This window comes from Capra hircus, chromosome 22, assembly GCF_001704415.2.
Source record: "Capra hircus breed San Clemente chromosome 22, ASM170441v1, whole genome shotgun sequence".
NCBI lineage: Eukaryota > Metazoa > Chordata > Mammalia > Artiodactyla > Bovidae > Capra > Capra hircus.
Genome location: NC_030829.1, coordinates 21,444,425 through 21,464,224, shown reverse-complemented (window position 1 = coordinate 21,464,224; position 19,800 = coordinate 21,444,425). Strand labels below are relative to the sequence as shown.

The following is a 19,800-nucleotide window of genomic DNA, read 5'->3' as shown; positions in this document are numbered from 1 at the left end:
TGAGAAGGGATTTAATGAGCTCTCTGGGTTTGCTCACCTTCCTGAGCTGGTAGGAACCAGCTTGTTCTCAAGTGCGTCAGCAAAGAATCTGCCTGTGGGTGGGCGGCCGGGGTAGGTGGACAGACTTGTTGCCATGGTGTTCTTTAATTCCCCTGTCTCTCAGCCATCTCACCCCCCCTTCCCTGACTCCTTCCTCTCCCTCCTTTTCTTTCTTTCTGTCCCCTCCCCCCTCCCCGTCTATAAGCTTGCTTGTTTCTCACACCTAACTCAGGATTCTTGGAGCTGTCCCCAGAAAGAATATTTTCCTTTTCCCCTAAGCATTCGCCATTGTGTGGCTCTAAGACATCGGAAAGGTTTTGTCTAAGGTGTCTTTCCCCCCGACCCTCCCCTATTTCTCTTCCTAGGATATATTTTTTATTACCAGCCCCTTCATTGTAGGCACCTATCCTAGGAGTCTTCAAGCTCAAACAGAAAGGAGCTTTCTTGTAGCTATCGGGTTGCCCATGGCCTCGGTGGATTCCATTGCCAGTTGCCCCAGAGAAGGAGGGCGGTTGGCATTTCCATCACCCCCTTTGTGCCCTTGGCCTGGTTAGGGTGACGTCACCTGTCTCATCTAGCACATTATTAAATGGAACCGCATGAAAACAAGAGAATGTGTTTGTCCCATGGTTGATAATTCTTGGAGCTCGGGCAACATCTGTTACCTGAGGGTTGCGATTACTCAGCCTGCCTTTAAGAAATGAAGAAGTGGCTGCTCCATCCAGTTCTCAGCAGGGAAGCAGAACTGGCCTTCTTAGAAGCCCCAGGGGTGCCCACCTGCACCCAGTCACTCTGATGGCTTTGCCTGTGGGTCACATTCTCACCGGAACCTAGGTATTTAAAAGATGTGCTTTCGGGAGGTTATAATGAAATTGTTCTTAGAAAAGAATAAGTAGTTCCCATGAGGACAGGCTTAAACAAATTAAAAAAAAGAAAAAGAAACTGAAAAGCCAAAACCCACCCCTGCCTTGCCCAAGAGTTGTGCAATCCTTAATAGCAGTAGCCTGTTTGAATAATCAAAGGCGAGCTGACTTCCCCTTAGTAACTTCTGTTAGAGACATCTGCATAAAATATCCCCGGATTCCAGACAAAGAAGGTAACTTTTTTTTTCCCCTCTGAGTAACTGGAGGGACTTTCCCTTTGGAAGGCTTCCAGCAGAGCTAACTTCATGGTTGAGAATATTTTCTCATTAGAAACTAGGACTCCAGTGGCTAGAGTCCTGACATGGAGGCATTACAGACACGTCACACGCAAGCCCAGACCCAGAGCCTCTGAGAACAACCTCCATGACATCCGTAGCTGGCTGCGACCCTTGGGCACGACCCTCCTGCTCCCTGAGTGATCTGTGCCCACATGCGCTTCCTGCGTCCTCTGAGTTCCTTTGTGAAAGTGTCAGAGCCTCCCTGATGGCTCTCCCAGTTTCCTTTGTCTGGGTTTTACACTTGTCATCAAGATGTCCCAGATGCCGAAGTGGGGAGAGTTCTGTAAACCATCTGACGTCTTCAAACCACTTGTTTCCCTTTGAATCCAGGACTTAACAAATTTTTTTGTTTTTTAATTGCTGTTGGAGGAAGCTGGTGCTTCAGTTGCCCTCACCATACGGTGTTTGAGAAATGTGTTTTCATTAGCCCGCCTTGCAACACAAGCCTGCAGACTGTTCAGCCCTGGGCTCGTAGCTGTGAAGTCAGGGGCGGGAGCCAGGTTATGAGATGGCAGGTCCACAGAGGATTGTCCTTCCGACCCCACAGTTAATAATGCAAGTGTCAGCGGGGCAGAGCAGTTAACAGTTAACTAGATGGATTAGGGTCAGCAGCAGCCCGAGCCCATCACAGAGGCCTGGGCACAAACCTGATAAGCCTCTCAGAGGCTGGAACGCCACATCAGCCTCCTTCCGCTGGTCTTTGGCATTCGGCGTTTTCCCCGCGTGGCAGGACTTTGAGCTTTCGTGGACAGGGACCTTCTGGTTATTGAGTTAAACTTCAGCTGCCGTAGCTGCACAGCTCAACTCGATTTCAGTCTCTCAGGACTGCCCCTCCCTCGGAACTCTTGGGCGTTCACTAAGATAGCAGGTCTTGATGGAGGATGAAGTGGCTGTGAGACAGTCCAGACAGAGGTTACGTGGGGCCTGCCCTCAAGGAGGTTCCAGTCTAGCAGGGGAGAAGGATTGTAAGGCCGTTAACAATGAAATATGTGAATTGAGAGACTTGCAAAGAAGCGGCCAGGATGCAGAGCATCACAGGAAAGCCATTTAGGGTGGTCAGGGGAGGTTTCTGTAGGGAGTTGCATTGATGCCCAGACCTAGCGGTCGAGAAGAGACCTAGGGGTGTGAGGAGCAGAGGGCAGAAATGTTCAGACAGACGGGTTGGCATGGGCTTGGCATATTGCAGGAACTGAAGGAGGCCAGTGTCGTTGGAGCATGTGCTGGGGAGGGAGAGGGGGTGCGCGCAGGGCAGGAGACCTCTGCTTGACCCAGGAACCGCACTTGTCATCGGGTGAGCGGCTCGATCGGGTGGTCTCAGCGGCCCCCGCCAAGCCTTGTCAGTGCTTCTAAAGGCTCCAAGTTGGCTGGGCTGTGACCTGATTGGATACATGTCAGTGATGCCAGAGCCATGATCTGTGAAGCAGCACTTAGCGCAGATGAGCACTGGGTATTCTTGTCCCACCATCCCCATCCATCTGGCCCTCTGTACGTTTAACTCATGGATCCCAAGGATGTTCTCTGCTGCCATACGGAAGCTCCCTGATGGGCTAGTCCCCAGTGAAATGGGCCTGCAGGTTTGGGAGGAAGGGAAGCCCTGGAGCGTATGCTTCCGGGTTGTGACCGGAGAGGTCATTGGATGGAGCGGAGGACAGCAGGTGACGATTGGCCCTCCATCAGGAATGAGCGTGCTTGGCTGGATGTTTTGCTATTTGCCAGCCATCATCCTTGCCTCCGGTGGGCCAGGTGTATTTACTTCTTTTTGGATTTTATGGTCCGGTGGGTGTGTCACAGCTGGGTTTCTTTAGAGCAGGGCAGGGAACGTGTCTGGTTAGAATACCTACCAGGTGCAGGCCCTGTGCTGGGCTTCCACCATGGTGCCTCCTAACTCCCTCCTTCCGGCCTCTCAGTGGCACTTCCCCTTCTCCTTCCTTGGTTACAGATGAGGAAACAGAGGCTGCAGGTTAATAAATGCCGTGTCCACACCCGCCCAGTTCCTCCACCAGCCTCATCCATCTGTTTGGACCTGAGTGTACAGGGCATGAAGTCCTTTGTCTGAGTCCCTGCTGCTCTCCATACAAACACAGAGAATGGGTGTGCAAAAGATGCTTCTTGACATCAACGTAAGGCTCAAGTTGGACACCCTGGGGGAACCTTGGTGCTTTTAGGGCAGGAAAAGTCAGTCAGTGTTGATGCATTGGCCCGCAGATACCCAGGATGGAAGTCAGACCAGAGAGCGAAGGTCCTACTCTGTGACCTGTATGTCAGTTCTTTCTTTTCTTAATTGGAGTACAATTGCTTTACAGTGTTGTGTTCATTTCTGATGTACAGTGATGCGAATCAGCCATATATATGTATACACACGTATTTCCCCTCTGTCTTAGACCTCCCTCCCAACGCCTCACCGTCCCATCCTTCTATGTCATCACAGAGCACCAAGCTGAGCTCCGCGTGCTGTGCAGTAGCTTGCCACTGAGTTCTTCCTTGCTAACACAGATGGAACCCCCAGGTGAAGTGGGAAGGCACAGTAGCTGAATGGCCACCAGGCTCTGGGCGGGGGGCCCACCTGAGCCCTCCTTGGCTGATGCCCAGGGCGTGTTTCTTGGTGATAGAGTCTCTCCAGGACCTCTTGTATCATTCTTTTCGGGTCTCACAGTACACATTGGAGGCTCGCTGAGAAGGCCTCTGTCCCCCAGTCACAGACCTCACGGTAAGGCTGTAGGCAAGCTGGCACAGGACCCGAGGATGTCACCTGAACCCCCACAGGGCCCTTTGGTTGAATCATAGAGTCACCCCTGGAGGGGACCCTGGCCCCAGACACACACTGGAAATGGATTTTCTTCATCTCTAGTTGAGTAGAGATGCATGGAACGAGATTCTAGAACGTCTCTGAGTGCTTTCATAAGAGTCCTTCCTGGGGTCTCACCAGACTCTTGCTTGCTTCAGTGGCTTCCTTTTGTATAAGCCACACATTGACTTGAAGAGTAACCAAAATACTGCCTTGCTCTGGAAGATTCCCAAGGAGGTCCCTGCCACAGTGTCCTGTCACTTCAGGCAGCTTGGGGTTGCATCTGTCTCCTATCCCGCTGTTGTTTGTTGTCATCGTGGTTTTTCTCTGGAGGCTCTTTTTTCCCCCTTGTCTTTTGCTGGAAGATACAGACAGCTGTACCAGTGCACTCCACAAAAGAAGCCAGCCTCCAGCTTCTGTCAGCAGGTTTGAGAATGGAACACAGAGAAAATCTGGAGTCCTCTTACTGCTTGTCCTTGGGACTTCTAGGATGAAGGCTGTCCTGCCTCCTTGGCATCTCTGCGATTTTACTCTTCACTGTTGCTAGAGATATTACTGCTGACAGTTTACCTACACATGCAGGGGCTTGGTAAGATAATATCTTCAAAATTTTGTTTAGGAAGTGCAGTTTGTTGGTTGAGGTGACATGGAGGAATATGTGAGGTGCAGTCACCATGGGGTGGGGATGAGGGACCAGACCACTTAGCAGATCGGGCAGATTTTCCTGGCCAGTGCTTTTTCCATGGGCCCTGGAGGACAGGAAAGGAGAGATGTTAAGCTCACAGGTCTCAAAAGAAAAGTGGTTTTTAAGGAAAAAGGTTGGACTTTGTTGCTTGCTAAAACCATTCACCTTGAAAACGTGATGAAGATCCAGTGCTTTGGTCTTGGCTTTGGAGCCCAGGCCCTTCCCTGAAGCCCAGTGGCCAGAATCATTTGAGTGAGGCCCTCCCTGTCCTCCAACCCCTTTCTTAGACCTTGAACATCAGCCATGAGCAGAAGATGGCCTCTGTCCAGCCTTGGCAGGTCAGAGGAGTTGAATCATGCTGTTTATCTCTGAGTTATCAAGAGACGGCTCTACAGTTTGGACGAGGGAGCAACTTTTTTCAGAAAAATGAAGTGTGGATGTCTTTCCAACCCATACTTAGTTCACTTCTTCGCTTCCTTCTCTACTGTTTTAAAGTTTATAGTATTCCTGAATTCATGAACACTGGCAACACCCTCAGAGATGCTGGTGAGCTGAAACTTGTAGATGTTTACTGGTTTAAACCCATCAACCCCCTTGCTAAAAAACATCCACCTTAGAGTGAGTAGTCATTTATACCAGGGGTACGTTTGATTCTTAATGTCCACTTCACTCATTGTTAGATTCTTTGCAAACATCATACTTTTCCTGAAGTGTCAAGCATAGTTGAAAATACTAGAAACACCGTTCATGTTGAAAGACTTGGGCCTTTCCGGCGGGGGGCGGGGGGGGGGGAGCGGGGCGGGGGCGGGTAGGGGGCGGTGTTTGACACCAAGTTTGTATTCTGCATTTGGGTGTACCAAACTTGGGGAAGTGGAAGCTAAAACATTTATCTCTATGCCTAACAGAAGCTGAGTGGCTTCTAGAACTAGTGAGATTCCAGCTGGATTTTGATTTTTTCACTTCCTTCATTGTGATGATTATTGGGAAATGCTCTTCAGTGTGTTTTTGCTGTTATTCTGCAGGCCGTCTTGACCTACCAGTACCAGCTGGGATTGTTTATCTTTGTATGTTTTGGGGACACTAGACTTTGGTCATCACATAACACCCAGCACATGAGTCAGTCCACCTGTCTTTCCTGCTAACTTCTCTCCTTGGGAAGTGGTATTGATAGATTCTATGCCGCATACTGGAATAGTTTCCCATAGTAATCGAACTGTGTTTAACGTTATGTTTCATAACTGCAACCTCGATGGACCCCAGCCACGTGACACACACAAGGCCGGTGGTAAGTCGTGCTTTTCAGATAAGAAATCCAGGGCACAATTGCAGGTAAGCAAATTGCCCAGGTTCACCTGGCTGGTTATCAGGGAGCACTGGCTAAAATTTAGGTTTCCAGACTTGCAGTTCTCTGGGCTCCTCTGCCTGAAGCACATGTGTTCTATCACCTAGTTCCTGGTGCATGAACTGTGGGTTTTGATTGTTGTCATGGGTTTCTAAGAAAGGGATTCAAGACCTAGAGTGATGACAACAGTTAGGTGAAGAGTCTATAATGCCCAGCCCTGTCAAAGCTTCATCTAGCAGAAGGGGCTTGTTTCGGAGCCCATCTTTACAAGTGCATCAGGCCTCGCAGGAAACACAGGCGTTCACACGTGTTCCTACCACGGCTATTCTTTACTGTGAGAGGAGTCTGTGTCTGTGCAGCTGAGAGACTTAGGGTGGTAGGTGGGGAAATAGATTATAAAAAGCCAAAAGGTGTTTGGAGTTTGACACACTCCTGCTCAGGGGAGAGGTGCTGAACAAAGCAGGGGAGCTGAGAGCATGGGCTGAGGCATCAGACCAATGGGGCTTTGAGTCCTGGGCACCACCACCACTTCCCAGCTGTAGGACTTGGCAAGTTATTTAGCCTCTTTGAGCCTCAGTTTCCTCATCTGTAAAGTGGGGAGTGATAACCCCTACCTCCTGGGGTAGTTGTAAGGGTTAAATGAGATACTGTGTCCGAAGCACTTAGGCAGTGCCAGGCAAACCATAAGCCTTAAGTTACCACTCACTGTAATTTACAAATCAGGGTCCCCAGGAAATGATGAAATCTCAGATAACCGTGGGGCTTGGAGGAGAACCCCACAAGGTAAACAGACCCCAGGGCCAAGACTGAGGTGCGCATGTGCTGGAAGCACATGGAAGAGAGAAATCCAGGGAGGAATTTCCAGCATCCCTGGGAAGCGCAGGGATTCAGCACTGTTCAGCAGGTCACATTTTTCAAATTTTTGCCCTTAGCCTGAGAACTTAATTCATTCTGCAGCAGATAAATGAGCACCCAGAGTGAAAGTCATGGGCTGTGTCACTCAGGGAAATGGCCCAGGCAGTCAGATAGAAGAGCTTGTTCTCTGGAACCTCGGAAAGCTCAGTGGGAGAGTTTCTGGACGGTGAATGACTGCAGGGTGAAATGCTTTCTTTTGGGGAAGGAGTCTTAAGCTGTCCCAGGAGCACGGGGACTGCTCCCTCGACCCTCCCCCAGGCCGGGCCTAAATCACATCCACCTCTGCTTCCTGCCGCTTTCCCTTCCTTTATCTGAGATGCTCATAAAGGGCTCCTCCCGAGTCCCTGAGAACTTCACAGGTGGCTCAGTGGTAAAGAATCTGCCTGTCAATACAGGAGATGGGTTCAGTCCTTGGGCTGGGAAGATCCTCTGGAGGAGGAAATGGCAACCCACTCCAGTATTCTTCCCTGGAGGAGTCTGGCAGGCTACAGTCCACGGGGTCCCAAAGAGTCAGACACAGCTGAGCACATACACATGTCCCCCAAGTGCAGGCTGGCTGACTCTGGGTTCCAGGGTACGAAGACTATCTCCCCCGCCTGCCCCCACCCCACCCCAAGTCTCTGAACTCTGGGGAAGATGACTTTTCAGTAAGGTGCTCAGTCACTCACCTTCCCTGGTGTGTGTCCAGCACCTGGGGAAGCCCCGTGTCCTCCCGTCTTCTCCCCAGACCCCATCCTGCACAATGCGACCGGGCCATGACCTCCAGCATCTCGAGAAAGGCATGCCCCACCCTCTCCTGCACACTTCCGGCCTATTGTCTAGCAGAGCTGCCAGTCCTCCGCTGGTCCCTAACTTTGGGTGGCTTCTGGTTTCAGAAACTGGGAGGGCTTGTCATAAATCACACTCTGTTTCTTTGCAAGAACTTGGCCAGGCATAGTAGGTAGCTGCCAGGCTCATTAAGAGATGTCTTACTATTTTCAAGAGTGATCTGAAAGGGCGGTTTCCTTATTATTTTCAGCTTAAGAGCTCATTACTGAGTCCCGTACAGCTCGGGCAGCCCGAGGAGGGCACACTGTGTCCACTTGACATTTATCCCAGGGTGGGAATGAAACTCAGGTCAGGTGTCACCCACTTACCCCCGATCTGGTCAAGGGGACTGACTTGAACTCAGGAGGCCTGGTTCTCTGTGTTCATTTTCTGCTCTGGGCCTCAGTTTCCTCCTCTGTAAAAGATGAAGGGCTGGACTAAATGGGTAGTTTCCAAACAGTGTTCTGTGGAACCCTGGAGCTGCAAGGAGAATTCCAGTGGTGAGAGGGGGTCCTCCCCACTCTATCTCAGGCTGAGCAGTTGTGCCTGTATCTCTCTCATACCTGGTCCTTACCCCAGTGTTAGGGGAGGGAGGAGGAGCGAGTTTCCTTGGTGGGAAAAGCATCTGGAAGTGGCTGACATAGGGTGCTTCCAACTTTAACATTCTCTGATCTGTGGTTTCTTTTTTGTGGTGGTGGTTTTTAAACCTGGCTTACAGTGGCCACACCTAGATCCCCTCCCCTCCTCTGTCCTCCAGAATTCCCATGTAGGTGGTCACTTTCTCACCTGGTCCAACCCTCAAGCCCCTCCAAACATGTACCCATTGTCTGTGATGTTGGCACTGGTGCTGGGTCTACCCCCAAACCAGTCTTTGCTTTCTTGGAGTTTCCTGCCGACCCCTGGGGTGGTGTTCTGTGTGATCATTAAGAAGGTAGGTAGTGGAGATAGCCTTGAGCACAGGGGTAGGGAGCCAGCTGAGGCTCTGCCACCTGTCAGCTGACCTCTCCTGACCCCAGCTCTCCTGCCTCTAAAGTGACTATGAACGATGGATTTATGAATGATGGTATCTATCTTGACAATCTCCTAAGATGCTGATAAGACAGCTTATGTGAAAAAGGCTTTGGAATCTAATGTGATTTGGAGATAAGCGGGGAGGGGAGGGTGGTGGTGAAGAGAGATGGCCTGTGAGGGTGTCAGACTCAGATCCCTCTGCTGGGGAAGGAAGCCTCTGAGGGTGGCCCCTTGACCATTTTCCAAGGGGAAAATGGTCCAAGAATGGATCACCTTGACCAAGTTCTCTAGCCTTCTGGAGGCAAAGCAGTTGCTTTTTCCGTCTCTCTTTTCATTGTGATATGACTTACATACAATCATATGTATAGATTTTAAGTGTAGAGTTTGATCAGATCTGACAAATACCATCAGATTTGGTCATATTTGTTTTGTGTGGCTGCTCTAACAAATTACTAAAAATAACAAATTACTAAAATCTTACTAGATTGCTAAAATCACTAAATCTTACAAATTACTAAAATTACTTTCAGCAATAAATTACTAAGAATAATAAATTACTAAAATCATAGTGGCTTTAGACAGCCAGATATTTTCTTACAAGTTCAACATGAGTCTTAACCAGACTAAATCCAGATTCAGAGGGGGAGGGGGCCGGGGAAGGGGATTTGTTTTCCTGCCTTTCCCAGTTTCTAGAGGCCCCCCACAGTCTTCAAATTTCAAAACCAGCCACGCTGAGTGGAGTCCTTCTCATACTGCATCCCTCCACCCTCCTCCTCTACTTTTTTTTTTTTTTTCCTTCTTTGGCTGCACCACGTGGCTTATGGCATCTTAGTTCTCCAACCAGGGATCAAACCCATGCCCGCTGCATTGGGAAGTGCAGAGTCTTTAACCACTGGACCACCAAAGGAGTCGTACCCCTCCTTTTCTACTTTGAAGCACCCTGGTGATGACACAAGCCCTTTGACTAATCCAGAATCACCTCCCAGTTTTAAGATCAACTGACTAAGAACCTTAATTCCATCTACGACTTCCTTCCCCTTTGCCATGTAAGCTGGCACATTTATGAGACCCACAGATGAGAGTCTGGACGTCTTTGCAGGGCTGGGGGCCACTCTTCTATCTGCCTCACCTGTGCAGCCTCCATCCCAATCGAGACATTGTCTTCACTCCGGAAAGTTCTCGTTTCCTTTTTGGTCACTTCTCACTCACCACCCACCCCCTTGCCCAGAGGCAGCCAGTTTTGCTGTTACTGACGACTCATGCACTACACTGGTTTTATCTGGAAGTGAAGTGAAGTCGCTCAGTCGTGTCCAGCTCTTTGCGATTCCATGGACTGGAGCCTACCATGCTCCTCTGTCCATGGGATTTTCCAGGCAAGAGTACTGGAGTGGGGTGCCATTTAAGGGTTACCTCAGCCCTGCTGGGTGGAGTGCAGTGAGGTTTGGAGAAGTGAAACAGTCTCTCCGTGACTCTTGGTTCTAGGTTTGGGGAACAGTGGGGGAGGAGCAATTCATTGAAACACATTCGAGGAGGGCAGTGGGCAGGTAGCCATGAAGAGCCTGAGGGGGTGGGAGCCAGTCCCTGCCTGCTCTGGTCCAAGGTCCCACCTGCTTCTGGAAAAATGGTCCAGAGGAGGGCGCCCCCTTCCCCTCCCAGGCCCTGTGAGGCCCTTGAGACAGAAGGAGGTGGAAGGAGCAGGTCTGTGAATGGTGTGCAGGAGCTGAGCTCACCGCCTCTGGGTCACACCAGACACAGCCTACCCCAGGGAGGCGAGGGGTGAAGGTCTTAGCTCTTCTGCATGCCGTGGTTTTCACTTCTCCTGTACAAGGTCCTCTCCTTCCAGCATGTCGCTGAGCTTCCCACTCAAGAAACCTGAAAGTTCTCCGCTGTCCTCCCCTTGCTGCTCTGTTGCCCCCAGGGCCCCGGCATTCTGGGAAGATGCTGTTTGTCACAGAGCCAGCATCTCAGGGGTGCTCCCCACAGGAGGCACGTTATCTCAAAGACCCAAGAATGTCTCCTGATTTCCGAAAGGAGTAATAGTAACAGCTTCTTCATCAGAGCAGGCTGGTGGGGGGTGTTAGGTGACAGGCACGGAGATTGACCCATGCTCCCAGCACCTCGTCAGGTCAGCCATCGGGAGTGTCACTGTGATTAGCTCGTTGGATCTTCATAACCATTCATGAAGGGCACACCCTGTTATGATGCCCATTTGGTAGGTGAGAAGATTTGCGTTTCAGAGATGTCGTCACTTTCTAAGGTGACACCGGCTCGTGAGTGATGGAGCCGAGGCCTGCTCTCTCTAACTCTGGAGGTCGTTCTCACCACTGAGCCCCTCAGGTGATGGCTTTGCTGTGGCTTTTTCTTGTGATAGTTGGTTAACGGTGGTGCAGAACCAACTCATTCTGTGGGCACTGTGCTAAGCGCTTGGTGTGCACCTCAGCAGCCTTTCCGTGTGGGTTCAGAGAGGTTGGGTACCTTGCTCAGGGTCCCAGAGCTGGTGGGTAAGGGACCCCAGCCTCAAACCCAGGAGGTCCAGCTGGAAAGCCTGCTCTACTAACCCTCTGTTAAGATATGTTTCCTTCCTTTGAGGCACTGGTGTGACCTCTCTCCTCTCAGTTCTTGCTGCGAGGCATGATGGGGTTTGCCCGTCTTTTCAGTTTTTTGATGTCCAGTGCCAGGAATCAGCTGGGTCTCCTTTCGCATCTTCTAGCACCATCCTTGTTTGATATCACTTTTCTGTGCTTACTTGTGTCACCATACTCCACTGTCCACTTTACCATTTCACTGACCACATTTTGTTTACAAAGCAGCATCAAATCCTTGAGGGACTGCGGACCGTTATAAATAACGCAAAATAAATACACTGGCCATTGCAGAAACATACAGAAGCGTGTAATCCTCCGTGCCTTGCCCTCCTCTCATTTCACCAGAGGCCTCCTTGCACTGACCCTGAGCCAGTGACATCTGGCTGGATGTGAAGCACTGTGTTTGTAGCAGGTATTGGGTATGCACTGTTACACTTACAGATGACAGACGGTGGGCTTTGGCTATTCACTGATGCATTTGTTTTCCTGCATGACCAGATTGCCCACAGATGTTTTTTAAGTTGCCTTCATACCATGGGAAGACAAATGGGGCAGCAGCTGAACTTCATTGCCCCAAGCAGCCACCTTCCCGCAGAGTCTCCCCGTGACCCCTGTGGCTGAGATGTTGTGTGATGTCTCTAGGAGGAAAATGCCATCCCTGTGTGTGGGTGGCTGTCGGTTGAGGTCTTAGTCCCCTGCACATCTCCTTTTGTTTGTCTGCAGACACGTCGGCTCTCAAAGAAGTGAACAAGTAGAACTTGCTTTTTCATGAGTGAGCAATTTTCCAGAGTGAACGTGTGTTTTCCTTACCAAGTTTCATGGGGCACATACTCCTTTTTGTTCATTGTTGTTTCTCCTCTAACAGGCATAATGCCCAACTCATGACAGGTGTGCAGTAAATAGTGGGTGGCAGATGGATGGATGGATGAATGGATGGGATACTGGTTGGATGGATGGGCAAAAGAGAAACTTAAAAGAAAATAAAGTAAAGGGCAGTGAAGGGCTTCCCTGGTAGCTCAGCTGGTAAAGAATCCATCTGTAATGTGGAAGACCCCAGTTCAATTCCTGGGTGGGAGTGATCCCCTGGAGAAGGGATAGGCTATCCACTCCAGTATTCATGGGCTTCCCTGGTGGCTCAGTTGGTAAAGAATCCACCTGCAATGTGGAAGACCTGGGTTCGATCCCTGGGTTGGGAAGATTCCCTGGAGGAGGGCATGGCAACCCACTCCAGTATTCTTGCCTGGAGAATCCCCATGGACAGAGGAGCCTGGTGGGTTACAGTCCATGGGGTCACAAAGAGTCAGACACGACTAAGCAATTAAGCACACATGGGTGCATACACACACATGGGCGCATACACACACACACACACACACACACACACACACACACACACGGCAGTGGAGCACGTGAAAGCCTGGAGCTTGGCTCAAAGAGTAGGAGTGATAGAGGGTGACACTCAGAATGATAAGGCCAAGCAGGAGGCAGGCAGGGAGTTGGAAACTGGCATTTGGGAGTGGCTGAAGGGAAAATGGTAAGATCAGGGAGCACAGGTGGGAGGGCTGTATCCTGTGTTGCTCACAAGAAACAGCCAGAGGTGAAGAACAGGGAAGGGAGAGGAAAGGGCAGGAGTGAGCAGAGCTCTGTGGGCAAGTGGCGTGGACATCTGTCAGAGTAGCGTGTGGACCGGCGGCTGGAAGAGGGGTCACAGTGCCTGCAGCTGCCTATCGGCAGATGGACACGCAGTGGCTTTCAGGGCAGGGGGCAGCGGGCTGCTCAGTCAGGCTCAGGGTGTGCGGGGATGAGAAGTGGAGGAGTCGAGGGGCTTTGTGAGGCTGGTAAGAGTTTGGTTTTTTCTGGGATTGCAAGCTTAGGGTTACCTTCTGTAGGGAAGTGCCATCTCTCCAAATGGGGGAGGAAGTGAAATTGGCAGAAAGCTCCAACCGGAGAAGCAAATACATTGTTTGGAGCTTTGTTTTATTCCTCTGGAAATTGACCGTATTGTATTTTTATGTAAATAATCCACAACAGTGTGGTATTTGCAAAGGGGTGAAAAGAGAATGCTCGTAAACGAAGTTGAGACACCATATTGTGTTTTCACATCAACAATGTATACTATTGCTTGCAGTGGGTCCAAAAAAACAAGTGCGTATCCAGGAGGCGAACTACCTGTTAACTGTAAGCTTGTTCATCTCTACCTGCCCTTTAAGACCTCATTTGAAAACCACCTTTTCTATGGAGATCTTGGGATCACTCCAGACCTATGTCATCCTTGCCAGCTCTGAACATCTAAAATATAATTGTCTTTGTAGCTTCTGGAGCACTTTTTACACATTTCAGCATTCCTTACAGGCATGTCATCATAATCTGGTATGGAGCCCTAGAGGGGCGGGTCGCATGTCTTCCTTATCTGTATATATTCACAGGGGTTTGCAAAGAGGAGGGTTCATAGATGTCCTTAAACACGAATGGCCGTGCAACAATTACCAAAAATACATTCTGCTTTCATTGTTACTGGAGTTGATATCTGTGTGTGTTGGGAGTTGTGCTTAGTTAGCTAAAATCTGCCCACCACCCCCTAGCAGGCTTTCCAGGCCGGAATGACTTCTTCAGCCAAGACGTGACAGTTTGCTCTCAAAGCTCCTTGTAGACAAATTCAGGCTGTCGAATCGAGTGAATGACGGTGCAAGAAACAGTGTTGAACCTTGGTCCAAACTGAGATGGGTTTTCAGGTTTTGTGTCTGGCTCTGATCCTCGTGAGGTTTTGGTGTCCTGAGTGGGATTCAGTAACTGGTGTGTCACAGTGTTGAAAAAAAACCATGGTTTTTCCCTGGCAGCACTCCTTTTTCTGCCGGTTGACAGAAGACAAGAAGTCAGAGAAGTTCTTCAAGGTTTTCTATGACCGAATGAAGGTGGCCCAGCAGGAAATCAAGGCAACAGTGACCGTGAACACCAGTGACTTGGGAAATAAAAAGAAGGATGACGAGGTGGACAGGGATGCCCCGTCACGGAAAAAAGGTGAACACTCCCCTGCTTGCTGCTCTGGGCTCAGCTGGATTGTGAACATGGGAGGACCGCTGGTTTTGCTTTAATTTTTACAGGACTTCTAGACTTCCAGATGGATTCTAACTGGGGCTTTCAAAAGAATAAAACCAGTCTGATTGTGATAAAACTCTTCCTATGTAACCTGGAAGAGTGTCTCAGTGGTAAAAGAATCTGCCTGCAATGCAGGAGACTCAGTTTTGATCCCTGCGTCGGGAAGATCCCCTGGAGGAGGGCATGGCAACCCACTCCAGTATTCTTGCCTGGGAAATCCCATGGACAGAAGAGCCTGGCAGGCTACAGTCCATAGGGCTGCAAAGAGTCGGACGTGACTTAGTGACTAAACAACAGCAACAACATGTAACCTGAACTGCATTCCTGCTGCTTGGGAAACTCCTAATGTTTAATAAACTAATACTTTCTTGGTCAAACTCAGGGTTTTATTGGCAGGAAATCCACTGATAATCTCTTCCTGTAATTTTCATTTAATGTCCAAGAAAGTTGAGGAAGATACACACTTTAAAACAAAAGGCATTGTCTGCTGCTGCTGCTGCTAAGTCGCTTCAGTCGTGTCCAACTCTGCGACCCCAGAGACGGCAGCCCACCAGGCTCCTCTGTCCCTGGGATTCTCCAGGCAAGAACACTGGAGTGGGTTGCCATTTCCTTCTCCAATGCATGAAAGTGAAAAGTGAAAGTGAAGTCGCTCAGTCATGTCCGACTCCTAGCAACCCCAGGGACTGCAGCCCACCAGGCTTCTCTGTCCATGCAATTTTCCAGGCAAGAGTACTGGAGTGGGGTGCCATTGCCTTCTCCTAAGGCATTGTCTGATCCTCCCTTATTCTCTAAAATATTCGAAAGTTCATGAAGCTTTTTATCCATTACCTTCCTTGGAGAGAAGTAATACTGGGGAGTGGGGTAGACTCAGAAGTGCTAGAGTCAGATGGCCTTGAGCAGATCTGAGCCTTATTTAAGTTTAGAGCTGGGTTTCTCGGCCACAGCATGTGGCACATCTGGACAATCCATTGCTGTCAGGGCTGTCCTGTGCGTTGCGGGCTGGGTACCAGCATATATGGCCTCAGCCCAGTAGATGCCACTGTGTGTAAGCTAAGTCGCTTCCGTCATGTCCAACTCTTTGTGACTCCATGGACTATAGCTTGCCAGGCACCTCTGTCCATGAGATTCTCCAGGCAAGAATCCTGGAGTGGGTTGCCATGCCCTCCTCCAGGTGATCTTCCTGACCCAGAGGTCGAACCTGCGTCTCTTATGTCTCCTGCTTTGGCAGGTGGGTTCTTTACCACTAGCACCACCTGGGAGGCCTGTAGGTACCAGTAGCCCATCTCCAACTTGAAATCTCTCCAGATATTTCCTGTCATCCTCTGGGTGGAAATGGGGTCAAAATTACCCCTACTTGGTAACCACTGGTGTAGAATGGGGATAAACAGAAGAAAAAGAAGGAAGGCTTACATTTACTGAGTACTTCCTACGAACCAGGCACTGTCCAAAGTCCTTTACATGTGTTGTTTCCTTTAGAACTCAAGTCAACACTGTAAAATAAATTATTTTACATCCATTTTACAGACCAGGAAACTGAGGCATCAGAATGGTAATTAACTTGTTAAGAACATGGAACTAGTAAGTATACAAGTCAGGATCTGAACCCAGGCAGTCTGGCAACAGAGTCTAATGCCCCTAACTCTGGTGCCTGGTTACCTTACAGGGTTAGTGTGAGAATTCAGCGAGGTAATTAATACACATCAAGTGCTTGATCACGGTGCCCTGGGGCTCTGTAAAGGGTTCCATCAATTGTCATACAGTAACAGTAATTACCATTTGCTTAGCTTATGTTGACCCTCTCGAGAACCCTCTCAGAGAAGGACTTCAGTGATGTTCTCCCCATTTTACAGATGAGGAAGCTGAGGCCCAGAGTCATAGGTGTGTGAAGCTGGCAGAATCTCTACTACTTTTCCTCTAAATGAGAGCAAGCTGAGGTGACGCCTTAGAGCCACGAGTGAGGTGGCAGAGCCCGACTCAGTTTTAATTCTAAGGGCTGAGAGAAGATGGTGGCATCTTGGAGCGTTTTGCCAACCCTGAGGGGCTCTCTAGTGATCGCAGAACTTAGGTCTCTCTGAACATCGTCTCTGGCATGGTGAATAGCGTTCCCGAGGATTCGGCAGCATTGATCATCTCACGTTTGCGTTCTAGCCAAAGAGCCTGCGACACAGATTACGGAAGAGGTGCGGGATCAGCTCCTGGAGGCCTCTGCCGCCACCCGCAAAGCCTTCACCACCTTCAGGAGGGAGGCTGACCCCGACGACCACTACCAGTCCGGAGAGGGCGCCCAGGCCGCGGCGGACAAGAGCAAGGACGACCTGGAGATGAGCGCGGTCATCACCATTATGCAGCCCATCCTCCGCTTCCTGCAGCTGCTGTGCGAAAACCACAACCGGGACCTCCAGGTGAGGGCGGGGCGGGGCGGACGTGAGGTGGGGGCGGGGAGTCCAAGCTCCTCACAGCTCCGCCCAGCTTCTCTGTGACTGGTGGGCTCCTCTCCCTTCAGCCAGCCTCCTCCAACTGAGGGCCCAGACTATTCTTGACCTCCCAAGCGTTTCTGTCTCATCTTCCCCACCGTCTCCTCAGGGGTAAAATCTCACGCTCATCTGTGTTGTCGCCCCTGCTCCACATATATATTTGTGATGTGTGTGTGTGTGCACACCCGTGTCTGTCCGGTAGCCTGCCACTTTCTTGACTTGGTGGTGGCTTGCGTGGTTAAATATACTAGACTTACAGAATCTGGTACATGGAAAGTTCTAATCAGTATGTTTTGGTTGAATGAATGAAGTCTTCTGGTATTTTACATTTGTTCAGTTGCTGAGTTGTCTCCGACTCTTTGCGACCCCATGGACTGCAGCGCGCCAGGCATCCCTGTCCTCCACTACCTCCTGGAGCTTGCTCAAGCTCATGTCCATCGAGTCTGTGATGCCATCCAACTGTCTCATCCTCTGTCACCTCCTTCTCCTCTTGCCCTCAATCTTTCCCAGCATCAGGGTATTTTCCAATGAGTCAGCTGTTTGCCTTAGGTGGCCAAGTTTTGGAGCTTCAGCATCAGTCCTTCCAGTGAATATTCAGGGTTGATTTTCTTTAGGGGTGACTGGTTTGATCTCCTTGCTGTCCCAGGGACTCCCATAAGTGTTCACAAATATTTGTTGAACGGATGATTCCAGAAATGCTTTGTTCACTTTTTGTTGTTGTGGCCAAGGCTTATTGGGCATGTAGATGATTCTGGATGCTAAGTGTCTCCTGTATTATTACACTTGTTTTATAGATGAAGAAATTGAGGTGCACAGGACTCATTTAGGGTATGCAGAGCTCACATTTGAGCCCAGGCAGGCTGGTGGGTAGAGTTTGTGCTGTCCACCACCACATTAAGATAGAGGCTGTTTTCTTCCTTGCAGAGTTTCTGCAACAGCACAGGCTTTTCAGGAAGGGCCAAGGATGGGTTCCAGAGATACACTATTTGTTCTGAGTGGACACAGATCTGTAGAAGCCATCGCTCCCCAGAAGCGCACTGGAGCCTGGCTCCTTGGCCATTACCTGGTTCTGCTGCTGATTGTTAGGGAAAATACTCCTCTCTGCCTAAAAGGGATGAAGCTGAACCAAAATAGTGTGCCTGAGCTCCTCTAAGATAGAATATTTCCTCCTAAAGTAAATAGATTAGCAGTGGTAGTTTTATTTGAATCATGATGGTTTGAAAAGAAAATAATTCTAGGAACTTCAGTGGTGGTCCAGTGGTTAAGACTTCACTTCATTGCAGGGGGCGCATGTTTGATCCCTGGTCAGGAAGTTAAGATCCCACATGCCTCCTGGCCAGAAAACCAAACATAAAACAGAAGCAGTAGTGTAACAAATTCAGTAACAAAATGGTCCACATCAAAAAAATAAAAGTAATAATTGTAGTCCAAACATAGCAAGGGGAAGGTGCAGCCTTGAAATGTTGCATTGTTGACTTGACCCTCCAGGTGGTTTAATGACTTTTCACATGTTAGCTGTGGACAGACCATTTGGTGCCACAGCTAGAAATGGTTTGTCCTTAAAACCTGCTGCAGACTCTCTACCTAGGTAAGCTGAGTAATGAATTTAATTGTTAAACAGTAAGAACAGTGAGATGGTACTGGGTGAAGTTTGCAGTATTAATACCATCTGTATTGATTTTTCGATCCAATGAGTCTGAAGAGCCTGGGCTTTGAAAAAGCATTCAGATCCAAGGTCATCAGCCAGCCAAGTCTGGCCCGTACTTCAAAACGAAGGGGTTTCTGTCAGCCAGGCAGTGACTTCAGGCTTGTTCTCGACTTTGACACCCGCTCATCTCCTCCACTGACATTCCCAGCTTCATCCCTGTCCACAGCTGAGTGTGAGATCTTGGCTGTCAGTCTTCTTTTTCTTGCTTGTTGCTCAGACATTCCTACTTTGGACATAGAACACGTCAACCCTCGACGCACTGGCCTGACGCCTGCAAGCTGAGCTCAGTGGGCGGACAGAGCTCTCATGACCCAAAGGTCAGGGTCTGGTGACTGTCTCCTTGGCTGGCATTTCTCTGTTTGAAGGCAGACTGTATTCGTTCCACCTTCCGTATCTACACCATCCATCACGGAGGAGACAGGCCAAGGGAGTGTGAGCGACACCGTGGGAAACCCGGCTGTCCCACCAGTAGGAAAACAAAGCCTTCGGCTCGACTGTGGCGTGTTTGTGGATGGGGGCCCCGCCCTGCTGCCGGGGTGATTTCTAGGCTGAACTTTGTGGCCATTGCCCTGTACCGTTAGCCTGTACTAGAGTCACTGGTCTCCACCAACCTCAGGCTCCGAAGGAAAAGTAGATTAAGACTTTGCATGTGTGTTGATTTCCTCACCTCGGCGAGGACCTGCTCTGTGCCCTGAGCCAGGGCGATGGAGATCCCCCACCCCCACAAAGCAGGAGCCCCTGGTAAGAGGGAGACAACCACGCAGCATGCCAAGGGCTGTTGTTGTGCCACCTTAGGGGTTTTGTGTATTCAGAGCAGGAGAACCAACACAGTGAGCCAGGTCCAGGAAAGCTTCTCAGAGAAGCTGCTGTCTGCTGAGTTCTGAACTAACCAAACACTAAACCCCCCTTGAGTAGAGTCCCATCCATGAACGTTGGAGGGGCGGTCCCAGGGTGCTTGTTTCCCGAGTATAGCTCTGGTTTCATGGATCTGTTCTTCCTCCCCTCCACTCCCTGGAGCTCCCATCTTCACTGGGGAAGCAGAGGGAGGCCCTCATTGTATGAGTTCACCCTTTCTGGTGGGGAAGTCCTCACAGTTGTTGTTTTGTACCATATTGTTGTTCAGTCGTGGCCAACATGACTGAGCCTGCAGCG

At 49.9% G+C, this 19,800-nt stretch overlaps 1 protein-coding gene across 6 annotated transcripts in view; it reads left to right on the top strand.

Annotated features, from left to right (window-relative positions):
• ITPR1 (inositol 1,4,5-trisphosphate receptor type 1) overlaps positions 1-19,800 on the top strand; it is a 350,791-nt gene that overhangs the window by 254,097 nt on the left and 76,894 nt on the right. For all 6 annotated transcript variants that reach the window (XM_013973556.2, XM_018066872.1, XM_013973555.2 and 3 more), the window contains 2 exons: positions 14,208-14,388; positions 16,615-16,868. In XM_013973556.2, the coding sequence (XP_013829010.1) occupies positions 14,208-14,388; positions 16,615-16,868 (435 nt within the window). The remainder of the gene's footprint in view (positions 1-14,207; positions 14,389-16,614; positions 16,869-19,800) is intronic.